Source organism: Andrographis paniculata, unplaced genomic scaffold, assembly GCF_009805555.1.
Source record: "Andrographis paniculata isolate CXL003 unplaced genomic scaffold, ASM980555v1 Contig43END, whole genome shotgun sequence".
Lineage (NCBI taxonomy): Eukaryota > Viridiplantae > Streptophyta > Magnoliopsida > Lamiales > Acanthaceae > Andrographis > Andrographis paniculata.
Window position 1 is genome coordinate 2,277,694 of NW_026137577.1, and position 19,382 is coordinate 2,297,075.

The window sequence follows — 19,382 nt, forward strand, 5'->3', positions numbered from 1 at the left end:
GAAATAAAAAAGAATAGGTCCACAAGATTTGGTAATAGGATTATGGAAAATGTAGTATGGCTATTTCCAATCTCTATATCGTAACTGAGATGCTTCAGCAATTAGCAGTTTCCACAGATCGAGGTTTCGCTTCATCTTTTTTGTCAAGGTCCACACATTGTTCAGACTTTTGTATTACAGTTCTAATGAGTATCTTAGGCCAATATCATCATCACACGAAAAGAATAATGGCATGAGAATACACTTAATTAAGAGGTTAAGTATATCCCTAAATAATATAATAATCTCAAGTTTGTAATAATACTTTGGACAACTTCGAACAACTGCCTACTAGTTTAATTATGCTAAATGAGTTCACATTCTTTCTCCTTTATTCTTCACTCTAAAAACAAACATTTACCATTTACCATAATTATGCATTGGTCGACAAAGAAAGTATTAGGACGACAATGGCGGAAGCAGCACTCTCATTCGTTGTGGAGAAGCTTGGCAATCTTGCCATCGAGAAGGTGTCTTCCCTGCGAAACGTTGGGTCGCAGGTGACACAGCTGAAGGATGAGCTCCGAGCAATGCAATGTTTCCTCAAAGACGCTGCAGAAAGGCAGACCAAGGACAGCAGTGTGCGTCAATGGATATCCGACATCAGACAGGTGGCTTATGATGCTGAAGATGCCATCGACACTTTCTCACTACAGGCCGAGACCAAAGGGGGTCTGTTCACCAGGTGTGTCTGCCTTCCGGAGCATCTGTACCACCTGGATAGGCTGCGCCAAGAGATCGAGGCAATCCTAAAAAAGCTCAAAGAAATTGATGAAAGACGTGCGAGGTTTGGGATCAGAAGTCTCGACGAGGCTGCAGGGATGGCCTGGTCGGAGGGGGTTGAGAGGAAGCGTCGCGTGTCTCCTTGGCAAGCAGACAAAATTGTGGTAGGGTTTGAAGGCCATGTTGAAACCCTACTCCAAAAGGCAATTCTTGCCGACAAGACGGGACTTTCCATTGCCAGCATTGTTGGGATGGGCGGTGTGGGGAAGTCGACACTCGCAAAGAAAGTGTACAACCATGAGAGAGTGAGGAAGGAATTCGAGAGGCGAGCTTGGGTGATCGTGTCTCGTAGCTTCAATGCGAAGGAAGTGTTGAAGGAGATGGTGAGGCAGTTGAGACCTCGCGAAATCGAAGAAACAAAGATGGAGGATTTGTTGTTTCAGACAAGTATGACGGATCCATCAGAGATGTTCTTGGAGAGAGAGTTGCAAGAAGAGCTGAGGGGGAAACCATACTTGATAGTGTTGGACGATGTGTGGGAACAACAACATTGGCAATACATATGCGATGTTCTTCCCAATCAAGGTATGTATTAGTTATCTACTTTAAGTTATCCATTTAAAATTATTTATTGCATGCGACTTCCAAAGGGAATGCATGGCTCCGATTAGATACAAGTTTTTGAAAGTTTTAAAGTCTTTTGAAGTTTTCAAAAATTTACTTTATAAGATTTTTATGAAAATAAAAATATATTTAATGTGATGTTTTTCTAAAAATGTTACTATTGATGAATAATAGCAAAACATCAAAGAATATCTATCTTATCAAAGAACATCTATCTTATATGTTCTTTGAGTCTTTCCAAAATCTTGTCCCAATTTTCACTTTCAATGATCAATTTCTCTCTCCTTTTTGCATGTTTTAATAGTGGGACTACTTTGTATGTGTTATTATTTAAAAAAATTGACCTTGCTTATTATTATTATTGAAGTTACTTCAATTCATAGTTTTAGATTTTAATTTATCATTGGCCTTACTACATTCATTTAATGATAATATTCTTAAATATTTTAAAATCTTATTCTTTCTAAAAGTAAATATTATAATATTTTTTATAGATTCAATTTAATGCTTCTATTAGTCTTTTTCTATATATGATAAAATAATGATTATTGGTTTTACAAACATGACCTTTTCTAAGCATAAATATTATAACTAACTAATATACAATTGGTCATAGTCAAAATGACTTGCTCGTCCGGTTGGCTCGCCCTATCCCTTCATGGTTCGAATGATAGTTTGAGTAATAGTTAGTTTGGTAGGTACTAGATTCATAAATTCCGTGGTAAGAAGAGCCTTTTGATTATATCAATTACAAAAAAGAGAAGGAATAAATACAGAGGGACGGGAACTATACAAAGAAGTCTCTAAAATCAAAGGCGGAAGAAAAGGATAATTAGGAGTTGCTTTTTTTTTTTATAACGTGGGAACTCGCAACCGCTACCCAAAAAGGCGCATTGGGTAAACCCGCTGAACCTAATACCCTGCAAACTAGGTCCGACATAAAAGTCACACTAGACGAACCATGTGTAGGGAGGCGTCGGGTTTGAATATTTTTGTTCGAGGCAGTTTGAAAATTAATATTTTGATTTTACATAAGATTAAAGACTTTGAAAAGTATGAAATTTTTTGTACAAAATAGCATAAAATTATTTTGAAATTGCGTTTAAAGTTGTCAAAATAACTTAGTTGGATTGGCTCTTGCACCACCTTAAATTAGGGTTGAATTGAAAAAAAATTCATTTATCCCCACCATGGCTCACTCTATCAAAATCCACCACTGTATGAGTTATTAGCTTGTCTTAAGAGTGCTAATTGTTATAGCCAGTTATTCATGGCCATCTAAATTTATTTAGACTCGCTCAACCTGATTTTTGTAAGTATAATAGAAGCAAGTTTGAACTTTGAACTTGTCGATAGTTCAATCAAATTTATTTTTCATCTTAAAAATTCATATTTTAACCAAAGGCGTACATCCTATGAGGCAAATATGACAACACTCAAGTGCTATTCTCCAAAATAGAACATCTCATCATTGATCGCACCTTTCAATAAGGAACATCATGATATCTCAATTCTTCTTCAAACATCCTTGTATCATCTCCAAAATTATAATACTAATAATGTAGAGATCCAATCTTATGTCTCAATCCTTAAAGTAGATATTACTAAAAATTGGGACCAAATGACGTAGATTTTCTTGTCCTTTTTGCATCTATGAAGCTCAATTGATTAAGTGCTTTTATAAACATCTTGACTTTTTTCCTATCCATTTTCTAAAGTGACATCTAAAGGTAGTGGTCATTGCCCTCATGGTCATCATATACCTAGTGGATTAAACTTTAGTAGACAGTCTAGATATCAATGTGAAGTGTGCCTCATCAAAGATAGCATCATGCCATCCAATGATATGTGGCGTGTATAAACACATAGTCATTGAGTTCTATAACATAGAACTAATAGGTCTTACAATGCTTGGTTTATCCGATGAATATGCAATGGATTCTCTTTTCATCTAATGTGTTTCTTTTAGGTTCAGAAACCCTATCGACTGTCCTACAACTCCACACCTTAAATATGACAAGTTGAGTCGTCTGTTGTACTATAATTATAGGGAGCAGTCTTGTTCTTTTGGTTAGAAACCCTATTCAATAAATAACAAGCCATTAACATGGATCCTTCCAAAAAAGTCTAAGTTAGCATAGAACATCCAACCACACCATTTTGTTATAGTTTTTAAGGGGCCATAGTATAAGAATGATTCCTATAGATTGAAAGAACAAAGGGTCATAATGTTTATTTTCCATCTCTATCAATGTGCAGTATTTTTACTACAATGCCAATTTGTAATTAAATTTCTATTTTATAGATCTTGAATGTATCCGAACAAGGTGTTGAATGAAAACCACTGTGACACTTCGGCCCGCAAGCCATACAAAGCCAAGTATGTCGGGATTGTAGATTGGTCTCATAGGTCAACACGAGTCATTTCTATCCTTATTCACGCGCACCCAGAGGCTTCCCTGGGGGTCACTCATTCTTAAATTACTCTAGGGCAAACACTCTTAACTCTAGAGTTTTTTCAGTAAGGCTTCCGAAAAGGATGTTGACATGAGTAGTCTATTCAATCTATTTAACCTTTAATCAATTTTGGATGACCTAATACCGGATCATTCACACACGGAAGTTGGCCAAGAAAGGGCCCAACTCTGGGGGTGTCACAACCTTCCTCACTTTAGAATGCAACGTCCACGTTGCACCCCAAGGATCGTCAACTGCTAGACCCCTCCATAGTCAGGTCAACGATTGTGGCCTGTTGCAGGTTGGCTCTGATACCAACTGTGACACCCCGGCCCACAAGCCATGCCAAGCCAAGCATGTCGGGATTGTTGACATGAGTAGTCTATTCAATCCATTTAATCTCTAATCAATTTTGAATGACCTAATACCGGCTCATGTACACACGAAAGTTGGCCAAGCAACGGCCCAACTCCGGAGGTATCATAACCACCCAAATCACTATTAACTAATTGAAGATTTCAATTGTCTAGTAAATTCTTTGAAAAGTTGGATGGTGACATTTGTTAGAAATTTTTGGGCAAAATAATAAGATTGTGTTATTGATTATCAAAATAAGGAGCCTATATATAGGCAATACAAAACATACTCGATAGACTCAAATCTAACTAATCTAATCTATGAATAAGATCAAATCTAGATATAAATCTACTAAATCTAAAACTGAATATCTAAAATATCTCAACATCCCCCCTCAAATTCAAATGGTATAACAGAAACCAACTTGAGTTTGATAAGAAATTTGAATATAAACGCAAAAAAGAAAACATAATTAAAATTAGCAGTTGACTCTCCATCCACCGGAGCAAAAAAATGAGATAACTCTCCACCAGAGTCGAAAACGACATGACTCCACCGAAGCCGAACATGAGATGACTCTCAACGGGAGCCGAAAACCACATGACTCCACTGGAGCCGAAAACGAGATGACTCCACCGGAGCCTAAAAAGACATGACTCCACTGGAGCTGAAAACGACATGACTCCACCGGAGCCGAAAATGAGATGACTCCACCCGAGCCGAAAACGACATGACTCCACCGGAGCCGTCGAAAACGACATGACTCTACTGGAGCCGAAAACGAGATGACTTTCCACCACGGAGCAAAAAACGAGATGACTCCACCGGAGCAGAAAATGAGATGACTCCACCGGAGCCTAAAACGACATGACTCCACCGGAGCCGAAAACAACATGACTCCGCCAGAGCCGAAAATGACACGACTCCACTTGAGCTGAAAACGAGATGACGCTCCACCGGAGCCGAAAATGAGATAACTCCACCGGAGCCAAAAAACGAGATGACGCTCCACTAGAGCCGAAAACGAGATGACTCTCCACCGGAGTCGAAAACCATATGACCACCGGAGCCGAAAACAGACAAATCGCAAACATTGGACAAATCAAATCTCACGCAGGCAATGAACAAACAACAGACAGATGGCAGATCATAGACAGATTTCCGGCAACAAATAAGCAATGAAAGATGGCAGATCGCAGACAGACAGGTTTCTGATTGTACGCCAAGAACAGACAAGCAGCGGATGACAGATCGTAGACGAGACAGATTTGCAGAAAGACATACTTGCAAATGCATGATTTCAAAATCACAAGACCTCCGGGTACAATCCAGGTTCAATGTACTCGGAGAAACACAGGTTGGTAGGCTATATCTACGGCATAAGAAAAATAAGCTCTGATACCATGTTAGAAATTTTGAGGGAAAATAATAAGATTGTGTTATTGATTATCAAAATAAGGAGTCTATATATAGGCAATACAAAACAGACTCGATAGACTCAAATCTAACTAATCTAATCTATGAATAAGATCAAATCTAGATATAAATCTACTAAATCTAAAACTGAATATCTAAAATATCTCAACAGTTAACATACACGATTGCGACTTGTTTGTCAATAATGGAGGACACAAATATAGATTCATCTATCTTTGAATTACCCCAAAATCATTATCAACTTATTGTGGTGTTGCATCTTAAGATGAGCATAAGTCATTTATGATTGTTGAAATCACTACGAATATGTATTTGGATTCCAGTACTTCCCAAAGTTTTCTTGCAAATCCAAGATTCTTGTAGATGTCAAATAAAATATCCGGCATTGCATTGAAGATATGGCGACGGAAAATGTAGTCATCGTTTTCCTATTTGCTCCTAAAGTGTGCAACCTCCCAGGTTTCATCTTTCATCCTTTTAGGACGATATTCTACAAATCCTTCAAAGTGGTGCGAAGAAAACGCATTTTATTTTGCAATCTTCGAAAATCCACCTCCTTCATCTTTTCAAACTTAGTTGGCATGTCACTCAATGTCTCACTCGCCAGGATAGTTAGTTAATTACGATATTTGATTGTGAGGATAGTGTTTTGTAAGGTAACCATGATAATAAATGGATAGTTCTTTGAATAACATTGACCATGCTCTCTAAATATGATAATTCCACCATATGTCTTGCCACATGTATCAAGAATTTTGGATACATAGTAAGATGCTTAAAAAACTTGGAGGTTCAATTCAAGTTTCAATTTTGAATTGAAATTTCAAAAGAAAGTTCTATTTTGGAATAAGAGTTGCATACTTTTATTCTTAAGTACGAAATTTGAATTTAAAATTAAATAGATACAAGGATTCAACAAATGATAGACCTTTTTGGAATGTGTCACCTCTCTCAAGTTTGGCGGCATGTACTTTTCTAGAATTGGTCCATTCTTTTATTATATGTTTTTGTAAGTTACAACATTGATACTAGTTTCACCAAACACGCACTTCATGCATCCTCATCCTGGTGTTTGGTTAGTCTCATTATACATCAGCTTCAAATAAAACCAAATTATCCTAAAATTACCAACAAAATATCACGGTTGTGATTTACTTAATAATGTCAATATAATATCTAGTCCATTATTGTACATAAATTTTAGGATTGATTTGTGATAATTTTAGGATATGATTAGATAATTATGATTGATTTGTTGTAAAAATAGAATATTGTTTAATGTACCTATCCTATATATTTAGGATCATTTTGTTTAATATTGTTTCTTTGTGAAACATTTTGTTTCTTCGATCTTGAGGTTATGGAGAAATCCTTATATTTATCCTAAAATTTATGTACAATAATTGACTAGATATTACATTGACAAATAAAAGTTGAAAAATTAAAGACCACATATATATTCTTTTAATAAAACATGAAAACTTGAAGGCTCTGTTCACGCAGCATTTTTGGATGAAATGAGTTCTATTGTGTAGTATGGGAAATTATGTCAAAAATATACTATATATTATTTTAGGTTGAATATTTGTTTTTCTGTAATGACTTTTTGACTTTTTGTGTAAAATATTTTGTGTTATTATTATTATTATTGGAAAATCACGATTGAAAATTAGTGTCGGGAGAGCATAGCAAAAGTTTGCTTATATTTTTCAGAAAAAAGAATATCAATTAATCTTTGGGATTATATTATAAAATCTTGACACTAATGTGATGAACATGCCATGTTGACAGATAAACGAAGCATATTGTTAATGACAAGCCGCACTTCCAACATCATGAATCCAAGTCCAGGTTATGTCCACAGGTTAATTGGCTTAGACGGTGATGAAAGTTGGGAATTATTCCAGAAAGCAAGCAAATGTCCACAGGAATTGGAAAATATTGGAAGAACAATAGTAGAAAAGTGCCATGGTTTACCATTGGCGATCACTGTAATGGCGGGCCTATTGTTGGAGCAAGGAGAGTCTGTGAGAGCATGGAAAGACATCGAATCTCATTTGGAAACTGGGCAGGATAGTGTGAGTTCAGTCTTAGAGTTGAGCTATTGGGACTTGCCTCCGCGCCTCAAGTCTTGCTTCTTGTGCCTAAGCTTTTTCAAGGAAGATGCTCTTATTGATGCTCGAACATTGGTACGGTTGTGGATCGCTGAAGGCATCATTTCACAAGGAAAGGGAAAGGAAACCATGGAAGACATAGCAAAGAGCTACTTGAATGAGCTTATGAACCGGAACATGGTCCAAGCTATCAAATTAACCAAAGATGATCAAGTTAAATCTTGCCAAGTTCACGATCTTCTTTGGGAACTATCCTTCAAAAAAGCAAAGGAAGAAATCAATTTTGATGTCATCTTGAACGCTGAAAATACTTCGAATCAGTCCTTGGATAAACCTCGCCATCTTTCCATCCACTGCAACAACAAAAGTTTCATGTCCTCGAAGAGTTCAATTCCTCACCTTCGTTCACTTTTCTTGCAAGCATCCTCATGGGGTGATAATTGTGTTTCACCGAGTTTTTGGGAAAGGATTGGGGATTGCGTTAGGGTAGTCGAACTTGGAGGCTTAGGACTGACAACAGTGCCTAAGAAAATTAGCTCTACACTTGGATTGAAATACCTTGGATTGTGCAAGAACCAAATCCAAAAGCTTCCAGGATGGTTAGGTTGCCTTGGCCATCTCCAAACACTTGATATATCTGGAAATAGGAATATGATCGTTCCAAATGTTCTATGGAAGATGCGTAGCCTGCGTCATCTTTACATGCCTCAGGAAATCATTTGTAAGGAGGAACCATTGAAGTTAGACACACTGAAAGATCTTCAAACTCTATGGAATGTTTCATCCAAAAACATTTCTTTGGAACATCTTGGAGAATTGGTGAGTCTACAAGAATTGAAAATAGAGCTAGCTGGAGATGTCGATGTTAGCAAACTCCTTTCCACATTGGCTAAGTTAGAAAATTTGGCTTCTTTGGCGTTATCGTGGAGACTTGGGCATGCCTTGTCTTTGGATGGGATTAGTAAGTTGCAACATCTTAAACTACTTCAAATATTTGGAAAACTAGCAGAGTTCCCCCGAAGTTTTCCGCTGAAGCTTTGCAGCTTGAAATTGTCTAGTACAAATCTCAGTGAGGATCCGATGCCAATACTCGGGAGGCTACAAGATCTATCGTGCCTCAAACTATTTTCGGATTCATTTGTTGGTGAAGAGATGGTTATTGTGAATAAAGGATTTCCTGGGCTCAAAATCCTCAGCCTTGTGGGCCTCTCGAATTTGAGACAAATATTTGTAGAAACGGAAGGATTGCTAATGCTCGAAGAATTGAAAATAAGAGACTGTGGAGATCTAAGGATTCTTCCTGAAGATGAAGATCAACGAATAAAGGCTAATCTCCAAAATTTAAAGATATCAGGGACAAGCATAATTGCATCCAAGCTCAAAGGTAATGCTAATTTCGAATACTTTTAACTGAAATGATTTTGTGATAGAAAATATAAACTTTTGTAGCTTATCTCTTGATATATTACATTACTGATTGAAAGTAAATTGGGACCAGGTGTGGTGGAGGCAGCCATCTCACGTGCCGTGGAGAAGCTAGACTCTCTGGCAATCAACAAGCTGTCATCCCTGCTGCACATCGACGCACGGGCAAAATATCTGAAAGATGAGCTCTTGGCAATAGTACCTTTCATAAAAGATGCAGCTGAAAAGCAAGCAGAGAATGAGGAGATACGCAAGTGGATCTCCGACATTAGAGAGGTAGCATCTGACACTCTGGATCTCAAAGTCGACACTCCAAGGAGGCGACAACAACTTGTGAGCCATTGTGCTTCATTTCCGAAGCATGCATACCATATGTACCAAGTGGGCCAGGAGATCAAATCCATCCACAAAAGGCTCAACATCATCGCTGAAAGACGTATGAAATTGGATTTGAAGTTTAATGAGGTTTCGACAGATACATATGAATTTGGCGTTGATCAGGGAGCCGGCATGCCTACAGCGCAACTTAAACTAGACGAAACCATGGAAGGCTTGGAAGAAGATTTTGATATTCTACTCAGAGAAATTTTCAAGTATGGAGGAGAAAGCCTTTCCACAAGTTGCATTGTAGGGAGGGGTGGTGTTGGAAAGACAACGCTAGCCCGAAAACTGTACAATCATCATCAGTTCAATCAGGGTTACCGAGCATGGGTTACTTTGTCGCGTGACTTCAGCTATAATGAACTGCTAAGGAAGCTGATCTGGCAATTGCAACGTAGTCAGACCGATTCACATGATTTAGAGGATGAAGTTCGTCGAATCTTGCGGGGAAATAATTGTTTCATAGTAATCGACAATATTCCAGAACATATAGATTGGGGATGCTTCACGAGAATATTTCCAGATGAAGCTAATGGTTAGTGCTTCTCTATTAGTTATTGATTGATTTCTAATATGCTATCTTTACCACTCTACAAACCTTTAACAGATAGATAGATACAAAGTCTTTAAAGCTGAACTTCATTGATTAGTTTAACAATGGAATTAGTTTCAAATGACTATTTAGAACACTCCATCAGCCCTCATTGTATGCGTCATAATTGTTGTCTCTAATATCGTTTTGTCATTCCTGTCTTTATTGCTATTAGTATTATTAGGATGAAGTTAAATGGATTGACACAGTAAAATTTTATGCATTTCAGAAACAGGTCCGGCAAGAATATTGTTGATGACAAGTCGACATGTTCCTGAAAATTCAAAGAATGTTGATTATGTCCACCAATTGAACGGCCTCAGTCCCGATGAAAGTTGGCAATTATTCATGAAGTCAGCTTTCAGAGAAAAGCATGATGGTAAATGTCCTTATGAGCTGGAGGAAATAGGACACCAAATTGTGGAGAAGTGTCATGGTGTGCCATTAGCAATCACTTTGATTGCAGGCTTACTGTTGCAGCAAAAACAATCTGTGAGTGGGTGGAAAAGAATTTTGGAAGAAATTACACTACAGGAATCTTCGAAAGATATTGTTGATATAATTTTGAATTTGAGTTACTGGGATTTGCCTCTGCAACTCAAGTCCTGTTTCTTACACATGAGTATTTTCGAGGAAGGTTCTTCGATCGATGCACGAACATTGATAAAACTATTGGTTGCACAAGGCATTTTTGCACAGGAAGAAAATCTGACAATGGAGGAGAGAGCAAGGAGCTGCTTACAGGATCTGAAAAACCGAAATATGGTTTCTGCCTCAAAATTATCCTACGATGGTCAAGTTCTTTTCTACCAAATGCATGATCTTCTTCATGATCTATCCATCAGAATAGCGAAAGAAGAAAGATTTGACATGATAAACAATGAGACTTGTTCCAATCAATCTTTGGATAAAGTCCGCCATCTTGTCATCAACAGCAACAATGAGAGCTTGATGTCACTAAGCACTACTCCAATTCCACACCTTCGCTCGCTTTTCCTGCGGGACGCTCCTATGGATTATCCTGTTTTCATTACAAAGAATATGCCACTGTGTTTATGGATCTTTTTGAAAGATATTGCACCGTTTGATTGGAAAAGTGATAATGAAATTCCACCGAGTTTTTGGGAGAGGCTTGGAGATGATCTTCAGGTACTTGATCTTGGAGGCTTAGGATTGAAAACTATACCTGAGAATATTGGCAGGCTGATTGGATTGACGTACCTCGGACTGTGCAACAACAGAATACAAAAGCTCCCGGAATCCTTAGGCCAGCTTGGACACCTTCAAACGCTCGATTTGTCCATAAACAAAAGAATGAAAATCCCAAATATATTATGGAAATTGGATAGCTTGCGGCATCTTTACATGCCAAGAAACATCAGTTGCAAGAAGCCTTTGAGATTGGACACGCTGAAGAATCTTCAGACCCTTGCTTTTGTTTCGACTAAAGACATTGTGGTTGAGCATCTTGCGAAATTGACAAGTCTACGCGAACTGGGGTTGGAGTTGTTGAGGGGTGATAATGCCAGCGAGCTCTTCAACTTGTTGTTCGAGTTGACGGATCTTGTTTCTATGGAGTTAGCATTTGAATATTCCTTGGAATGGATTCTTAACTTGCAGCAGCTAACTAAACTTGTTATCATTAAAGGAGTAGAACTGTCGTTGCCTCAATTTCCGGCGAGTCTTTCCAGCTTGAGCTTCTTCGATAGTGAATTCAATGAAGACCCGATGCCAATGCTGGGGATGATACCAAATTTGTTACACCTGCAACTGGTTCGTACACAGTACTACAGGGATGATATTATGAGATTTGGTCGTGGTTTTTGGCGTCTCAAAGTCCTCTGCCTTGCAAACCTAGACAACCTTCGGGAAATTGATATGGACGAGTGTCCATATATACCTTTGGAACGTTTGGAAATAATACAATGTTCCCGTCTATCCATATATCAGTTGCAGCGAGATATGAGACTGAACCATAAACATGTGCAGATCATTGTGCGGTCATAGAATGTTGCTTTTACTTTTTAGATTATCGTTATGCTTATGCTTACCAGATACAATGTGATACAGAACATCTATATATCAACTTCTTTTCTTTTCTTTTTTTGTTTGAATTTCATATTCGATGATTATTAAATCGAAAAGGATTCTCCTATTTAATGCACATCATGTGCTGAATTTACGTGAACTGAGATGCAGCAGCAGGAAGGCCAAAAAACCGGAAATTATTTGTATTAAGATGGAGGACATCGCATCCCGGGGCTTGAGAATAATTCTCGATTATACCAAAATAACTAACATGCATCCATCTGCAAATCTTTCCTTTCTTCTCAACATACCTTTACATTCACTTCAATACAAGTAGTTACTCATTTTCGGTCTTGCATTTTATCAGTCAACAAATAATAAAAAATAATACACTTTTCATTTCAAGATACTGACCTATTTTATTTGTCACGTGCTATTTAAAAAAATAATATTTAATTAGTTAATAATAATAAAATTATGATATTATTTTTTTTATATAATTAATATAACAAATTATCTATTTTTTTTTATTTTAATTTATTCCATTATCCATTTCTTTTTTTACTAACGGTACTATTTACGTAATATTATAAATACTTACACAAATGTCATTTCCTTTATATCACGCGTACTAATACGTTATTTTAGTCATTTCTACTTTATTCATACTACATCCAAATATAATACTAATATTTTTAAAAACAAATAAAAATTTAATTATAGAACGAATAGAGTAATATTAATAATCTTAAAATAAATTTAATATATATGATAAAAAAAATTAAAATATATATTTAAATATTTTAAAAATTATATTGTAATAAAAAATATTAAAAAATATTTTTATTTATTATAATTAAGATAAATTAATTTATAAAAGTGATAGAAATTTTTAATATATAAATAAAAATATTTATTGTTTTGAAAAGATAAATAAAATTAAAATAAAAATAAATTTTTTTTTATTATAGTTAATTAAACTTATTAAGTGTATTTTAATTTAGTAAATTTTATTCCAAATAAAAATGCCTAAGTTACGAGGAAAGACCGGAAAAGGTGTCGCATGTAATAATGATAATAATGAGAGATGGACTTTAATTATGGATAAAATGCGTATCTAACAGAGGGGGGTCAATAAATAGCTGAATGTCCTGAATCTTGCTGAATCTTACTTCTCCAATGGTGGATTCTTTGTCGCTCTTGGGTTGTTGGTTGCCTCCATCTCCTTGTCGAATATCAAACACCTTCTCTTTCACTCAGCAGTTGGCATTGGCATCCTCTTCTCATATAAATTTGAGACGAAGCTTCGCCATAGCTGGCAAACCTCACTCGAAGGAGGCGTTCAAAACATTTTCATGTCTAACCTCAGAAGATGCCAATTCCATCAGTCAGGTAACTTCAAGTTCGAACAATAATTTCAGCTCTTAATCGTCCACTAAAATATTGGTGCAGTTACCATTGCTAATCAATCGATGATAAAAATACAATGAAGGAGCCAGCGCGTTCTCGAAGAGGCGAAACTTTCGAGCAATGGAACTCGATGACGGCGAAGTTTTCCGGAGCTGCGAATCTACCGATTTTATTGATGCAGCTGCCGCAGATCGTATTGAATGCTCGGAATCTTCTGGCAGGGAACAAGTCTGCGCTTCTCGCCGTTCCTTGGCTGGTAATGGAGCTCAATACCTTTGTTATTAATTAGGTATTTGCTTTTACCTAGGGCTGAATCGCGCAATTTTAACCTAGGGCGTGCTCACTGGATTGATTGCGAATCTCTCTTTGTCGTTGTACTTTCTCAATAAGATGGAGATCGAAACAATGGCGGTGCAGACTGTGGGAGTCATTTCTAGATATATCGTTTTGCTGCAGCTCGCCATGGCAGAAGCTATGCCTCTTCTTCAGTTCATTGTTGTTTCTGTAATGGTTACATTTGGTCTCATTCTAAATTTTCTGAAATATTTTGGTCTGCTTGATGAGGAAATCTGGCTCATTTGGGAAGATGCTGTTACAGTAATCGGATTCTCCACACTTCCTCAAGTAAAATTTTGTATTCGAAATGTGGTTTTGTTGTAGAACAATTCTTTCGATGGTTTTTCATGTGCACTGTTCTTGTTCAGGTCATGTGGTCGACTTTCGTCCCCTACGTCCCTAACACTGTCTTACCTTCGATAATCTCATTTGCTACTGCTCTTCTTGCTGTTGTTATGGTGAGCATTACACAGCTGATTGCTAATTGGGGGAAATAGTTGCTCAAATCGAAAATATTTGTTATTATTTGTAACTTTTTCAGCATCGTATGGGTAAGCTCTCCGAGAAATTTGTGAAGTTTCTTGGAATGGTGTCGGGATGGACTGCCACTCTTCTTTTAATGTGGATGTCTGTTGCTCAAATGGTGACCTTTCTCATCTTCAAAGATATGTTAATGTTACTCTCATTGTGGTTTGTCGATAATTTCCAACAATTGAGATTTATTCTTGATTTTTCAGTGGACAAATCTCATGAATCCCGAAAATATAAAAGGTTTATCAGCTGTCTCGATGCTGCTGGCCTTGATTGGCAATGGACTTTTTATCCCACGCTCTCTGTTCATTCGCGATTTAATGTGGTTGGTTAGTTTTTCCTTCCTCCGTTTGTAAGATATTTTGTGATAGGAATTAACTATGAGTCTTTTGTAGGTTTGCCGGATCGAATTGGGTATCCTTCTTCTACGGATGGGGAAATCTCGTATGCTTGTACTGGTAATTTACGATCATTGTGTAAAATTTTGGTTGGTTTGCTCTGTTTCTCATTTTTTGTCTGCTGTGGCTATAGCTTCAACTGTATCAGTAAAGAGTTCTTTTGGGCTTCAACTGTCGCTTTTCTTGCCTGGATAGGTACTTATAATGTTTATCTGTTCCTTCGTTCACGCCATTGTTTGTACAATTTTACTTTAATGAATGAATTCGTGATGTCTCAGGAATGGCGTTCTGGAAAGATATGGAAGCTCATGGACTCAGTTCGCCTATCGCTTCATTGAAGGAGCTTATTATTGGTCCTTGACTGTCCTTCTTCATGAGTTTCAGTAAAGATCTCGGTGAAGCTGCTCGACACAAAATGTTCGAGGAATACTGCAGCTGCGCCAAGGCTGAAGGATCGATCAGTTCAACCGTTGCGAGGTAATTTTCTGTGCAGTGCGCTTAAAAACAACGTTTTCGTTTAGATATAAATTTTGAAAGTTTTGGAATTTTGAAAAAAATTGAAAATATAAGCATTTGAGGTGATATTTTTTAGAAAAACTACTGTTGTTGATTTATAGTTCATTCACTGCCTATTTATATTTGATGTGTTGTCAGCGCCATATCGAATAATAACAACAAAGGGGAGGATAATGGTAGCTTCAGCATAAATACAACCAGTATCTTGGAAATGGTTGAAGCTATTATTCTCAAAGGTCTGTATTTTTATTTTTATTTTTATTATTTTATTTTTTTTAGTTATTTATTTCTGTTTATGGCATAACAAAATGTGAAAATTAAATGTTATAACGGCATGAGCAAAATTGCAATTACAAATGCTCTGCTAGTGTTTTTGTGTTCAATGAAGTATCAGATTTACCTTGTGTGACTTTCCTATTCAAATTTAGAGTGTGGTTGTACAAATTTATTAATAATAGACATATGTGACTCAAGAATCCATTTATAGTTTGACTCGGTGTTTGATAATCACTTTGACCGGTGAATGTTCGGGTCGAATTTTATATTTAATTAAGAAAAATGCAATGAACTTATGAAGTAAATTCGCATAAATTAAATCTAACTTAAACAACTATAAAATATATGTATATAGGAGAAGATGGAAGGAAGTATTTGTATCTCACTTGTGTGTTTGTTAATAGCTAGATTTTTTTATGGATAAAATGAACGGGATGACAATGGTGTGCTAGCGAATAATACATATAGAATTGCAGGACGGTTCGGAGGAACAAGAATGATCATACTTTTTCGCATAAGTCCAACTCTTGACTTGGTTGATATACTTGATCTTATGAGATTTACAATGAACCTTCGGTGACACTTGACGAAAAACATTAATTAAAAGAAAATTCGTTGTCATCCCGATAGGCAAGCACATATGTCCAATAAATCATTATCCCAACCTTTTCATTAGTGATTCTACCTTTTTGATACTTCCCTTTCATTGGGATTAAATTTGGGTCACAAATAAAAAAGTCAACAAAGTTCCTGCGCATTAGATGCTACAAACCACCTCATCATCTATGTTAATGAATACAACACAATCATAAGCATAAGCATGAATAGTTGCCCTTTTATTGCCCTTCAACAACATTTGTAGAAAATTTAACTTAAATTATTCAAGCGTGAACATGAAAATTTTGGGTAACAGTGAAATGAAAAACATGATATAAAATTATACTCTAGATTAAGGAATTAAAAGGGAAAAAAAAAGGGAGGGAGAGAGAAAAGAAGTTTGTTTATGAATCAAAGTTGAAATTCTCGTATTATTAAACTGGATAAAAATGTGAAAGGGAAGAAATGGAGGAAATCGAGTGTTTTTTTTTTTTTTATGATGCGGGAACCCACAGCCACTGCTCGAAAGAAAAATTGAATATTTTGAGTGTACAAAATGATGAGCAAGAGAGCTTAGCAACAATCACCCATAAATAATTACCTTTAAAATCATTATTTTTAATTTAGCGATAATTACCTATCTTCTAAAAGGTCGTCGAATAAAAATACACTGGGATAATAAATGGTATAGCTGGAAGGAATGTAATTGCAGCTACGGAGTACCGATTTAACAAAGGAGAATAAATAGGGTGTGTTTGACTGAGGGATTGAAATTTTTTTTCACTATTCATTCAATTTTTTTTCCCCAAAAATATCAAATCAAACACCTATTTTTCATTTTTTATATTATACTAAAAATCAATTTTACATTCAAAATATCACATCAACACCTATTTATATAACATCATACAGCTATTCAAATTCAAAATTTTTACTGTTCAAATCCCAACTCAAAATCCAAATCTCCAAACAAACACAAATGCTGCCGAAAAATAAACATAGGCTCACATTTCTGTCAATTGTGTTGAAATTTTTAGTTAACTTTTTGCTAGCAGATGTTTTTGGCTCTAGAAGCCATTTTCACCTCTCGATACCAAATTTGGATTCTCATAACAGTTTTGAGGCATTAATTTACCTTAAGAAAAAATAAACACTCAATAAAAAAAAATTTTACATAAACATACCAACTTATAAATATTAATTAACCAAAATTATAAATACTTAAAAAATACGTAAATAATATCTAAAAATATAATTCAATAAACACATCAATTAAATTATTTATACACCAAAATAATTATAAAATACACCTAAAAACTAATAAATAAATATTGTACAAACAATATGCAATAAATACAATTATTAGAATAAATTAATATAAAAAATATAAAAAATCGACATAAATAAATAATTAATTAATTATAAATGATAAAATACGTCAAAATCAATAGTTATCAATTATATAAAGAATTTATGAAGTTACGAGGGAATCTGATTATACTGTTTTGAAATAATAAGAGATTTGGTGAAACCACCTCTCGGTTTTGTACATTTTTGTCTTTATATTAATATAATATAAATACAACATACGAACTAATAATACAACACATGCTCTAATAAACTACATGATATACTTTTATGGGTGTGTTTGTTTGGGGATTGGATTGGATTTACGCTATTCATCCAATTTTTTTTCCCAAAAAACATCAAATTAAACACCTATTTTTTATTTTTTATATTATACTAAAAATCAATTTTACATTCAAAACATCACATCAACACCTATTTATATCACATCATACAACTATTTAAATTCAAAATTTTTACTATTCAAATTTATTACGACTAATTTATTACTACTAATTTGACGTCGTCTTTTTCGATTATCTTTAGTACAATAACTTCGGGTAAAGAAAAAAATACTAGAATTATAATACTCCCTCTGTTCACGTAAGCATTTACTTTTGGTGCGGTGTTAAAGAAATAATAATATTTTAATAATATTTGGTAGTTAAAAATAATAATGACATTTTTGTCCTTATTTCTTTGGTGTAAAAGTAACAATGTGATGTAAAGTAAAGGTATTTGGGGAAAAAATGAGGCGTTTAATGAAATGCTTACTTTGTAATTAGACGTCCCAAAATAGAAATATATATACTTTCTTGCTGGATCTCCCAAAAACTTTTTAACGCAAAATAGCATAAAATCCCCGTGTTCCAAAAATTCCATAAAATTGTCGTTTTTAAAATGTTGTATATTTGCCCCCTCCTTTTAAATTGCACTAATGGTGTTAAATTTTTATATGCACGGACCGTTATGCCCTTGTATAAATTACCTTTCTTCTTTCTTGTACATGATGTTCTTCGTTGCACCATATTTTCTTCTCTCTCTTCCCTTATTTCCTCGTATTCTTCTTCCCTCGCTTCCGCATCTTCTTCTTCTTTCTCTATCTACCTAATTATTCTCTTCCTTCCCCACTTTCTCTATCTATATATTTTTTCTCTCAATTTGTGTAAAATATACTCTGCAACTCACCTCTTATTTAAATTGCATTATAACATCAATTTTTGGTGTCAATCTAAATTAGAAAAATATATCATAAATTTTCAATTTAAAATAAATACGGTAAATAATAACAAAAGTAGCCCTATCAGCAAGTTGCATCTCCAACGTATAGACACACACAAACACATATATATATATAGCATGTCTAAAAATCCTCAATACACACACAAACACACAGATATATATATATATAGCATGTCTAAAAATCCTCAATTCAAACACACAAAAATAAAATTTAAGAAGGAAAAATAAATTAATGCTCATACTCGATTAAGAATTAAAAAAAAATCAAATTGAAACAATAAATTTTAATTAATATTAAATCAAATAAATTTCTTAAAAATAAAAGTAATGAAAATCACCCAAAAATATCTTACCGCATATTTCCAATTCCGTTTAGTCGAGGTCTTGCCAACCCTATTTCGAAAAAACCATACCCGATCAGACCCGTAATCCAACCCATAACAACACAAAACTGCAGCAAATTTGGATTAGCAGTTTGAGCGAGTCGGTTTTTGGGCCTAAGTGAAAAAAAAAAAATGCTGGTGACATTGAGACTGCGCGGGCGGTGGAGAG

The 19,382-nt window shown here is 35.3% G+C and overlaps 2 protein-coding genes across 4 annotated transcripts; both read left to right on the forward strand.

The window, feature by feature from the left end:
* The first annotated feature begins 395 nt into the window (after nucleotides 1-395).
* LOC127251241 (uncharacterized) lies at nucleotides 396-12,209 on the forward strand. The gene is made up of 4 exons (XM_051274853.1): nucleotides 396-1,347; nucleotides 7,429-9,135; nucleotides 9,250-10,092; nucleotides 10,379-12,209. The coding sequence occupies exons 1-4, from the start codon at nucleotides 450-452 to the stop codon at nucleotides 12,154-12,156; spliced, it is 5,226 nt and encodes a 1,741-aa protein (XP_051130810.1). The 5' UTR covers nucleotides 396-449; the 3' UTR covers nucleotides 12,157-12,209.
* Nucleotides 12,210-13,315: 1,106 nt separating this feature from the next.
* LOC127251262 (maltose excess protein 1-like, chloroplastic) lies at nucleotides 13,316-15,772 on the forward strand. 3 transcript variants are annotated; one of them, XM_051274884.1, is made up of 10 exons: nucleotides 13,316-13,569; nucleotides 13,670-13,843; nucleotides 13,921-14,211; nucleotides 14,292-14,381; nucleotides 14,465-14,566; nucleotides 14,661-14,779; nucleotides 14,850-14,912; nucleotides 14,986-15,047; nucleotides 15,131-15,329; nucleotides 15,507-15,772. In XM_051274884.1, the coding sequence occupies exons 1-9, from the start codon at nucleotides 13,357-13,359 to the stop codon at nucleotides 15,211-15,213; spliced, it is 1,197 nt and encodes a 398-aa protein (XP_051130841.1). In that variant the 5' UTR covers nucleotides 13,316-13,356; the 3' UTR covers nucleotides 15,214-15,329; nucleotides 15,507-15,772. The 3 variants fall into 3 exon arrangements, with proteins under 3 accessions (XP_051130841.1, XP_051130842.1, XP_051130843.1); XM_051274885.1 differs by having other exon boundaries at nucleotides 13,978-14,211; XM_051274886.1 differs by lacking the exon at nucleotides 15,507-15,772 and having other exon boundaries at nucleotides 14,661-14,783; nucleotides 15,131-15,277.
* Nucleotides 15,773-19,382: the final 3,610 nt, after the last annotated feature.

Excerpts from the sequence above, each read along its gene's own strand:
- LOC127251241 (XM_051274853.1), top strand. The coding sequence starts at position 450 with ATGGCGGAAGCAGCACTCTCATTCGTTGTGGAGAAGCTTGGCAATCTT. Across the intron at positions 1,348-7,428 it reads CGATGTTCTTCCCAATCAAG|ATAAACGAAGCATATTGTTA; the intron begins GTATGTATTAGT and ends CCATGTTGACAG. Across the intron at positions 9,136-9,249 it reads AATTGCATCCAAGCTCAAAG|GTGTGGTGGAGGCAGCCATC; the intron begins GTAATGCTAATT and ends AATTGGGACCAG.
- LOC127251262 (XM_051274884.1), top strand. The coding sequence starts at position 13,357 with ATGGTGGATTCTTTGTCGCTCTTGGGTTGTTGGTTGCCTCCATCTCCT. Across the intron at positions 13,570-13,669 it reads ATGCCAATTCCATCAGTCAG|GAGCCAGCGCGTTCTCGAAG; the intron begins GTAACTTCAAGT and ends AATACAATGAAG. Across the intron at positions 14,913-14,985 it reads AATCTCGTATGCTTGTACTG|CTTCAACTGTATCAGTAAAG; the intron begins GTAATTTACGAT and ends CTGTGGCTATAG.